This window comes from Amphimedon queenslandica, unplaced genomic scaffold, assembly GCF_000090795.2.
Source record: "Amphimedon queenslandica unplaced genomic scaffold, v1.1 AMPQUscaffold_13237, whole genome shotgun sequence".
In the NCBI taxonomy this organism is placed as follows: domain Eukaryota; kingdom Metazoa; phylum Porifera; class Demospongiae; order Haplosclerida; family Niphatidae; genus Amphimedon; species Amphimedon queenslandica.
Genome location: NW_003546527.1, coordinates 59330 through 69607, shown reverse-complemented (window position 1 = coordinate 69607; position 10278 = coordinate 59330). Strand labels below are relative to the sequence as shown.

The following is a 10278-nucleotide window of genomic DNA, read 5'->3' as shown; positions in this document are numbered from 1 at the left end:
ACGGATTAGATAAGTTTGGCCACAAGGTGAGTGTTGCATGGTATAATATTAATGTTTGTGTACATGTATGATACCAGCCCAGAGTTTTATTTTTGTGATTGGCAAATTATTGCTGAAATTGCAGAAATAAAAGCCACTGCTTTGCTTTATTTTGAACATAATTATGTTCAACTGTACATGGCAGCATGTAGAACTGTCAATATATTTTAATCATGGACTCAGTCCAATGTTAGTTTCCATTAGAAATTTCCCTGTATTTCTTTGCACTGTATAGGATGTACTTGTACTTCGTCAGTTTATGACTCCGGAAGGATACCTGATTAACAAGCGAGTCTCAGGTATGCCGAACTATAGTATCCACATACTTTATTGGACTCTACAATGGATGCATGATATTATGTATAGTATCTGTCACTACCTGATGTACTTAATTATTATTGTTCTTTCTTCTATAGGTGTATGTAAAAAGATGCAGAGGAAACTTGCAAAATCAATAAAAATTGCAAGGAACTTGGGATATTTACCAAGAAAACCTCAGGCTTTAATAAACCAATCAACTTGATTAATTTATTCACAAGGTCCATATGTAATATTTATGAATATAGTTATTATTTGCAAAGGATGTGTTATCATGAATATTTTTTAAACTTTATTGTTTGGGTGTGCCACTCTATTTCTTGCTGTCATGTTGCTAGTTCCTTTTTTCCTTCTCTTCTGTCTTTATTATCTTTCCATTGCTAACAGTAAGTTGATATTAAGCGTTACGTCATGCTCTCTTGTGAGCAGATTGTGATAGAACTGAGCAGTATTACGAAGATGCTTTTCCTATAATAAACATGAGCTCTTGCCCTTTGAGTCGTGATGAACTACACTGTAACCATCTGGGACAGACATGCAATGGTAGCTGTACTACAAAGCAGCTATTCTATCAAACCTCCACAATGGAAGACTTTGTTGTTTTAACAGTCTATCAATTGCAGTATATAACTGATGAGCAAGCATTTACTGATGCTGTTGATGAGTTTAGGTATCTCTGTGATACAGGTTATACATCTCTGGGTTTAAATGTCATTGATTGCGTGCGATTGTTCATTGGTCTTTGTGTGTCTTCAAATGAAGCTTCATCATGCATGGACCAGCTGTACAGGTTTTGTGTTCCTGCTACTCCAACTTGTATTGCTGGGGTTGAATATACTTTGCTGCTAGGATTAAATGATCAGTGTCAATCATCCAATTGTGTGAGCCATGCATTACATACATACAAACTCTGCATGCTCAGCAGGTTTGACTGAATCTTTAATTTATAAATTTTAGCCGGTGCTTTCAAACTTTAAAGGCTAACAAACAAATCCTCCAAACAAAATCTTCTCTATCACAAACAATTTGTAATTATATAAATGTATATTTATTGCAGGATAAGTTGATAACGGATATACTTAACAGTCCTCTTAAATTCAGCACCATCGACAGACTTGCTGCTTTACTCCATGGAGAGTCCAAGAGAGCAACAAGAGCTATTACACTCCATGAACACTTGACATCAGTTCTTGATACTTTTGAAGAGAATGCACAAAATGTATCAAATTTAGTTGACAATAACGATGCACAGGTAGCTATGCCCAATTGTGTGACTACTTGATTATGATTTTAAAGGTATTTTTAAAAACAATGGATAACGCCTTTGGTGATAGTCACATTTCTAATCTTTCCCTTTCACTTTTGGTATGCGCAATCCTCACTATTAATAATAATAATAGCTGTATTGTGTAACCTCGTAATGTATTGTAGGCTGAGACTGGCCCTAAGACACTGACACATCTTATGGAGCTCAATCAAATCTTTGGTATGGCTATTTTAAGTGGCGGGGGAAGAATTGAAAGCAACCTCACATTCAGTGGCAGCAACTTAGGTACAGTCACTCACTCCATACTCCTACTGTACTGTAATGTATTTATAGATGTTCTGTTTCAAATTACTGATAATAAAGACTTGTCCTTTCAACACACATCAGGTTTAGTTATGCAAATTTTGCGTGAGTATTTTTATAATCATCTTGCACATGATTAGCTAATAATGAGACTTCGGTTGACATAGACCTGCCTAGGACTGCTCTGTGTCAGAACTTGTCGTCTTCTCTGGTTTCTCTTCCTTTATCTTCTAGCAGTGATGACAGTACGAGGTCGGAATCAAATGAAGATATACTAGATACTTACTTCAACTGCTATCCTCCACCTTTTCCTTCAGACAGTATATGTAAATTCACACTATACAACAAATTGTCTCTTCTCTTTTAGGTTGTAAGTATGTTGTGGTATCGTCTTATGCCCAAAACATAGAGGGATCTTTTGAGGAGATATCTAACAGGTCAATAGTGAACATAGGGTAATGGTAATGTAACTGAAAATAAAAAATCTATTGGAATAAAATTAAACTTTAACCAAAGAAGGCTGTATGTCATTTAAAGTTGCTTCGAAATTAAGCCAAAAATCATGGACTATAATAGTACATGGTATTTTGTCAAAAATTGCTCCGACATAATTTTTCATTTTTATAACTTCCTGATGCATATACAATTTTTTATGTAATTTATAAAATTTGAGCTCATTTTGATCAAAATTAGATTTTTTACAATTTTTAAAGTTGTTCAAAAATCAGGCCAAAGTCCCTGTACTATAAATAGTATAGGGATTTTGACCAAAATTTTGCCAAAAATAAAAAGTACAGAATTCCCTGTTTTTATAATTTTTTATGATACGCATACATGTTTTTATGTTGTATAGAAAGTTTGAGCTGATTCCAATCAATTCAAATTTTTTAATGACTTTTAAAGTTGTTCAAAAATCCGGCCAAAGTCCCTGTGCTATAGTACAGGATCTTGGGCCAAATTTTGCCAAAAATGAAAAAAAGGAAAATCTTCATTTTTATAATTGTTTCTTATGCATATACATGTACTTATGTTGCGTAGAAAATTTGAGCTGATTTCGATCAAAATTGGATTTTTTATGAATTTTTAAAGTTGCTCTAAAATTGGGCCAAAGTCCCTGTGCTATAGTACAGAGATTTTGGCCAAATTTCATCAAAAATAAAAAGTAGAAATTTTCTCATTTTTATAATTTTTTCTGATATACATACATGTTCTTATGTTGTGTAGAAAGTTTGAGCTGATTCTAATCAAATTTGGATTTTTTATAAATTTTTAAAAATTGTTCGAAAATCAGGCCAAAGTCCCTGTACTATAGTACAGGGATTTTGGCCAAACTTCATCAAAAATTAAAAGTAGAGAATTCCCCATCTTTATATTTTTCTGATTTATATACATGTTTTTTATGTTGTGTAGAAAGTTTGAGCTGATTTCAATCGATTTGGATTTTTAATGAATTTTTTAAGTTGCTCAAAAATAGTGACAATGGAACCAATGGTTTTTAGCTTGTCACAAAATTGTGACAATGGAACCAATACGTTTTTTGCTTGTCAAAGATTTTGTGACAATGGAACCAATGGGTTTTTGTTTGTCATGGATTTTGTAACAATGGGACCAATGGGTTTTTGCTTGTCACGGATTTTATGACAATGGGACCAATGGGTTTTTTACTTGTCACAAATTTTAAAGTCGCTCCAAAACTTGGCCAAAGTAATAAGACTTAAATGTCATGTGATGTCTTTATTCCATTATGACCTTCCAATAATAGTTGTAAAATTATAAATGCTTTTTAAATGTGATTGATAAGTTATACTTTATTTTCAGGACATTGGTAAGTCCTATTGTATCAGTACAAGTCTCCTCAGAGACTAATGCCACAATACCAAGAAACTATACATTTGAACTGTTTGAGCCTATTTCTCTCACATTCAACATCAGCACAGAAAAGGTGAAGAATAATTATTTTCTATTGATATAAATTTTTTCAGTTTAATTATACTGCTGGTGAGAGGCCCTTGTGTCATTACTGGAACACCTTGTTACAGTAAGCAATGCATTCAATGAATAGAAATGAGGTTACTCTAGAAACTGGTCCACTGATGGTATGACAACAACAATACACTCCAGTTCTCAAGTACATTGTACTAGCAATCACTTAACTAGTTTTGCTGTACTGGTTGATCATTCTGGTGTCATTGAGGTACAGTACATCATTCAATATCACTATTATTATTATTTTACCTTGAAGTGAGCTTACATTGTTCTCAAAATGGTTCTGAAAATGCCTCTAATTTTTGTTTTGTTTTTCCGATATTTTTTAGTGTCCTATGTAGCATGTATATTTCTCATTGCAGACTGTCAGTGATGGTGAATCTCTTGCTTTAAGTATAATTGGTTACGCTGGACCAGTCATCTCAATCATTGCTCTTATAATCACTTTAATACTTCTCATTCTGTTAAGGTAATATATCTTACATGTTGCTTGTAATAAAAATAGAATTTACTGATAGAAAAAAGCTCCAGAAAGGTCCACTGCTGTATGTGCACGTTAACTTGTCACTTTCTTTACTGTTAGCATTACTGGTGTTTGTACTTGGAATTGAATTGCCAAAATCTATACCAGTAAGTCCATTATTCACTAGCAGTACTGCATCTGCTTGTTAGTGGTTGTGTTCAGTTGTGGCTGGATTGCTGCACTATTTGTTCTTGTGTGTATTCTGTTGGTCATTAGCCGAAGGGATAATGCTGTACATATTATTAATAAAAGTCTATGGATCACTAGCTGATAAATGGTACCTATTGCTGCCACTTGGATGGGGTAAGCATTACTATGCTTCAGAAAAAATTAATTAATTCATTTAGGTGTACCCATTATCATTGTTGGCATATCTGCTGGAATAAACTATGATCTTTATGGTACTGAGAACTAGTAAGAATGCAATAAATTATTTTTAAAATTATCTTTTAATTCAGTTGCTGGTTGTCTTTCAATAAAGGAATGCTTTGGTCATTTGTGGGACCAATCCTGCTTATAATACTAGTTGGTGATCTCTTGTACTTCATTACAATTATAATTAATTATGTAGATTAATTGCATCTTTCTTTCATTGACAATTTATCATATTATTCGTTCAAGAATGGCAAGTGGAGCTGAGCAAAATCTAAAACGAACAGAATTAGTGAAGTAATGAAGCATTATAGCTTACTATAAATGTGCAATACTCTTCTAACGTTAGGTCTGCAGTGAAAGGAATAATTGTGTTGCTACCTTTGCTTGGCATAACTTGGATAATTGGAATACTTACAGTAAATCAGGAGACAACAGTTTTCCTATGGCTATTCACGGTCCTTAACTCACTACAGGCAAGCCAAAGGACTATGTATTATTAATATTATTTGAATATTACCTCTATATAGGGTGTTGGTATTTTATTTTTGCATGTCTTAAGGAATCAATATGTAAGTGAGCCATGAAGAGATACTTTGTTATTTTTGTTTTATTTGCCAACAGATCACCAATTGGTTTAAAAATAAAGTTAAAAATTGGAAAAGTTTTTCAACCAGTGGAACAAATGAAGTATTTCATTTCATTTTTAACAATTTGTTGTGCATTTTCTTGTAGATGCACATAAAAAGTTTCAATAAAAATGTATCAGGTATATATAAAGTTGTTCAGCTTATCATTTTAGGATCCTATTGTAGGAACATCAGTGACAAGCACCATCACTTATACTTGATACAGTAGGGAGATTAACTTAATTTTGAAATTGAATAACAGCTTATGTGAAGAAAACCAAGAAATGACAATTTTAAAGTATTATTTTATGTAGTAGTTGTTTAATGTTAGATTATCAGATGATTTGATTTTTGGTTTCTCAATCGAGGATAAAGTAAGTGACCAATTCTCCTTTTCCCTTCACGTTCACAAAACCACGGAATTTAAAGTTAAAACCCAGACCCTGCAGTATACTCTTGGTTTCTTGAACAACCTATGAGATACAAAGCAATGCATGTGTGTATATATATGCTTAGCCACATTTCTTTATGCACTAACTTGTGTCTGTCCCATGACACCAGTGCTCTCCATTCTACTAGCAAGATTAACAGTGTCTCCCCATACATCATATTGTGGCTTTTTTGCACCAATAACACCAGCAACAACAGGACCGTGACTAATACCTATAGTATAATATATGTATTAACTCCATTCAGTGTACTACTGTTAAGAGTGATGATGTATACATACCAATTCTCATTTTGAAGTCTGTAAAGGAGTCATGATTAATTTTGTCAAGTTTCTCCTTCAGTGCAATGGAAAATTTAACCAAGATTGCAAGATGCTTCCAACCATCATATTTGCTGTCTTCCTGCAGACATTTTGTTGCTATTTTGTTGACAATACTGCAGTCACTCACTTGCAAGCCAGATGCTATCATGTAAGTACTTCCAATTGTTTTTATCTTCTCCAGGTGAGAGAAAGGCTCCTTTTTCAAAAGCTGGTCAAAATCTGCAAGTCAGTACCAGAATTGCTGAAATGGACTTTTTATAAGTTGAGAATATATAATTACCTCCAAATATTTCATTTAAAAGTCTGAGACACTCAAGACCGTATTTATTTAGAGGATGTTCATTGTAAAATGAGGAAAACTCTGGAATAGCAGCAAACATTACACCCACTTTCTCATGATAGTGATAATAAAGATCCTACAATTATAATATACAACAAAACTTATATGCATGTTTCAACCTTTTGGCTGATGAAAGGATCAAGAAAATGGCGGACAACATGATTTGGCATTAAATTAGAAAGCAAGACACAGTTGTGAGCTTTGACAACTTCAACTTTGTTCTGTTGCTCAACAATCTTAAAAATCAATTAGTTTTAAAAATAAATTTTGAGAGCCTTAATTTATAACTACCTCTAGTGTTTGGAGGAAGTTAATTCGCTTTGCATACTTAAACTAGAAATTACAATCACAGCATATAATAGTAAGAAAATATAGCTAACCTGCCAAATCACGATCATTCCAAAAATCACCATGAATACAGCAATGACTGCCAAGTATATTTCATTCTTAATAAACATTTTCCTATACAAATATAATGATACTACTGTATAGCATCTGCTCTCACACATACATTGCATTATCGCCATAAAGAGTGATATGGTGGAGGAGGAACGTATCAAAATAAGCAAAAGGCAAAACTATAAGCATGTGAAACAAAGAGCAAACGGCAAAAAGGAGCGTCCCAGCAAAAGGAAGATCAGACATTGGTAGAATAACAAATAGAGTCAATATTGACAGCAGGATCAGATAATACTACAGAAAATAAAAGACTGTGATAAAGTAATGATTTCCTTACTTCCACAAAGTCACATCTTCCCTCTTGAGAGTTAAGTGTTTCGTATGGCATCAGTAGACTTGCATTAGGTTCACATTGGATCTTTAAAAATAATGAATTAATATATATATATATACTTTTTGACTACCTACTATTCCAATAGTTGCTGCATTGAGTGCTATGACCCACATCACCATAAATAGTACATAGTGATAGAGACGGTTATGTTTCAGAGCTTGAACAAACTTTTTCAAAATGCTAACTTGAAAAAACTACAGAAAATAAAAATTAAATAAATAGATTTATAAGGCTTACGTTTGTATATTCCTGAGTGAAAAAAATGACTGTCAGTGCCATGGAAATGATTATTGCAACAACATTAAGGAAGTGGGATATAATGCTGTTACTATAATGAAAAGTGAATCATTATTATTATAAATGACACTCTATAAGTCTCACTCTCTTGGAAGTATTGTCAATTGTGTCAAGTAATTGAATAATGACATTATAGTCATTGAAACAAAATAGGACAAGTGAGGTTTAACTCCGCCCTGTAGATACTGAGAGAAAATCATTGTCTAATCCAAAGTACTTTACTACCTCAATTTCATGCTGTGTTTTCTTAAATTTTAACTGGTAGCGATGTGCAAACTTCTTCCACAGTCTAAATTAATAATTATTATTAGTATTCAATGCTTCATAGAAAGAGATAAACTGACTTATTGCAATGTTCCTTTGTCACAACACTTGCCAAACTATCAATGAAATCTTGGCGATTCTTGACTAGTCTTATCATGTAGCAAATGATCATAATTAAAATTATTAGGAAGGATTCTTACTTGGAGGAACTCCTTGAAACTCTCTACCAGTGATTATCAATGATAAATGTTTCATAAATCATTATTATACTTACAGTTATTCCAAGTGTCTTTGATACATCAGCTATCCCAAATCTTCGTCCTTCCTTAAAGCTACCAGAACGAGGAGACTCCATTTCTATATCGTGATTGATTAAAGCACAACTGTAAGGTTTAATTGTCTTCAATGAATCTACATAGGCAGCAGTTATACATGTGAAATCATTATAATAGCTATTCTCTTCATTATACCATCAGGCGCTGTGATGTCAATCTCTGATATAACGCTACTAACTTCGCCATCAATACTTGCCTGTATAAAACATGAGAAATTTTTGTATCATAACAACCTCAGCTTACATCATTCTGTTTTCTCCCAGTAACAAAATAAGTTTTCATCTCATCTCTTGGACAATTGGCCTCAACATTGTACAAATTCTTGATTTCTTTGTAGGTCTTCTTGCTGATATGTACATAGCTACAAAGAATTATCATAAAATACCTCTAAAGACTAACCCTGGTTTTCCTGTTGCTTCCATTTTGTTGGCTATATTCACATCGGTTGACCAAACATCAAATTGCCACTTCTCCAAGCCAATGAGGCCAGAAAAGACAGCCCCAGTATGAATACCAACACGCATACTTATATCATAACCTGTCTCATGACTCACTCGTCTGTATCATGCACTTTGTAATCATAATGATAGGAGTTAGAGAACATACTTGATAACTTCAATCATTTGTAGTCCCATTTCAACACAGTTTTGAGCATGAGTCTTGCTACTGTCGTATAGTCCAGATACACAATAATAGCAATCCCCCAATATCTTGATCCTCATGCAATTATTATCCTGTAAACATTGATACGTATATACATGTACTATCATGTTTTTTTTTCACTTCAGCTAGGCAGTCAAAACGAGCAAATAACTCATTCAGTGTTTCGACAAGTGTTTTAGCATCAATCTTAGATGAAAGGGCAGTAAATCCTTTGATGTCAGCAAACAGAATGCTGTATCAAAAGAAAAATGATACCTCATGCTCTTTATAATAGCATTTAGACTACCTGACATTATTGGATCGGTTGAGGTGTAGCTTTCTAAACTCCTCTGTTTCATCTTCCTTAGCCAGCTCATTGGACAAACTTGCTTGTGCTACTTTTGCAATATCTGGTGGAAATATCGAGTGAAGAAGTTTCTCCTATAATGATATTTCAAAAACACAATAACTCTAAATAATGTATAAGAGTACCTGCTTGAGCGTTTCCTTCTTTATGTCCAGATGTGTTATCACGTTATTCTCAATTTTCTGGAAAGCCATCCACTTTTCCTTGCTTATCATAAAATGCACCACCAAGCAGACCAGGGATCCAGTTGTGAGTATCAAGTATCCAGCAGCTATCTATATATAGAATTAACACATAAACACGGCATGATAAGACTTCGAGTGATGATAGTCACCTCTTTGTAGATCGAGTCCACTCCTGGGCTGGTATTAGGATAGTAGCACGTATATCCAGCAATATTGAGCATATACAGAGCAACAATGAAGAACACTGTCAGAAAGGTACTGTTCTGAAGACAGGACGTGACGTTGAGGAGAAAAGTGAGCGAGAAAAGCAAATTGAATCCCGTGGACTTGGCATCAAACACTATCAGCTCAAACAGCAAGAGAAGTGTTAGGTCAAGAAAGAGAGCAGCATAGCTGATTTTTTTGAAGGCGTCTTTTTTAATGAATTTCAATGTAATCAAAGCAGTTTCTACAGTTAAAGCAACGACACCAAAAATAATGTATTCAGCATGTTCCATATTAGCAGCAAAAGGATGGAGAGCAATAAGGAATGCTTTGTAAACTGCATTGACGATGAACATCCACAGTATCTGACTCTCATAACTCGTGTAAAGAAAATCCACATAAAGCTCCTTGCATTCGCTCAAACGAAATTGGAACAAGAAACCGGGGTTCCAGTTAACAATCTTTGTAAAGACAACCCATAACTTTTTAAGCAGTGAAACTGTGAGCTTTCTAGTCAACTGAAATCTAACCATCTTCCTTACTTACCTTCGCTCCAGACTGAACTTTGCACGAGACGTCTGCTGGTTTTTATGGAAACAGTTTCAAAATGGATGACTGTTAATTATTGTTACAGCTCAAATA

General features: G+C 33.9%; 2 protein-coding genes across 5 annotated transcripts; one reads left to right on the top strand and one right to left on the bottom strand.

The window, feature by feature from the left end:
- Positions 1-5800, top strand: LOC105313726 (adhesion G protein-coupled receptor L4-like). Of its 2 annotated transcripts, none has more exons than XM_019999801.1 (24): positions 1-26; positions 275-338; positions 456-743; positions 787-1238; positions 1415-1609; positions 1654-1722; positions 1789-1909; positions 1958-2011; positions 2068-2247; positions 2295-2364; positions 3746-3869; positions 3910-3965; positions 4007-4121; positions 4276-4382; positions 4432-4543; positions 4586-4739; positions 4784-4850; positions 4895-4961; positions 5008-5105; positions 5158-5284; positions 5339-5380; positions 5433-5498; positions 5544-5577; positions 5624-5800. In XM_019999801.1, exons 3-24 carry the CDS (start codon positions 686-688, stop codon positions 5656-5658), a joined length of 2403 nt encoding a protein of 800 aa, XP_019855360.1. In that variant the 5' UTR covers positions 1-26; positions 275-338; positions 456-685; the 3' UTR covers positions 5659-5800. The 2 variants fall into 2 exon arrangements, with proteins under 2 accessions (XP_019855360.1, XP_019855359.1); XM_019999800.1 differs by having other exon boundaries at positions 2295-2382.
- LOC100636336 (adenylate cyclase type 1-like) lies at positions 5681-10210 on the bottom strand. Of its 3 annotated transcripts, XM_019999798.1 has the most exons (25): positions 9582-10209; positions 9373-9522; positions 9188-9321; positions 9022-9133; positions 8845-8972; positions 8638-8796; positions 8482-8599; positions 8374-8434; positions 8178-8314; positions 8104-8126; positions 7984-8052; positions 7865-7928; positions 7724-7824; positions 7580-7670; positions 7417-7536; positions 7286-7366; positions 7061-7242; positions 6930-7011; positions 6841-6882; positions 6669-6785; positions 6490-6625; positions 6337-6428; positions 6168-6288; positions 5976-6100; positions 5681-5910 (listed from the first exon to the last, which is right to left on the bottom strand). In XM_019999798.1, the coding sequence occupies exons 1-25, from the start codon at positions 10167-10169 to the stop codon at positions 5797-5799; spliced, it is 3147 nt and encodes a 1048-aa protein (XP_019855357.1). In that variant the 5' UTR covers positions 10170-10209; the 3' UTR covers positions 5681-5796. The 3 variants fall into 3 exon arrangements, with proteins under 3 accessions (XP_019855357.1, XP_019855356.1, XP_019855358.1); XM_019999797.1 differs by having other exon boundaries at positions 6168-6428; positions 9582-10210; XM_019999799.1 differs by lacking the exons at positions 6669-6785; positions 6841-6882 and having other exon boundaries at positions 6168-6428; positions 9582-10210.
- Between the last annotated feature and the right edge of the window lie 68 nt (positions 10211-10278).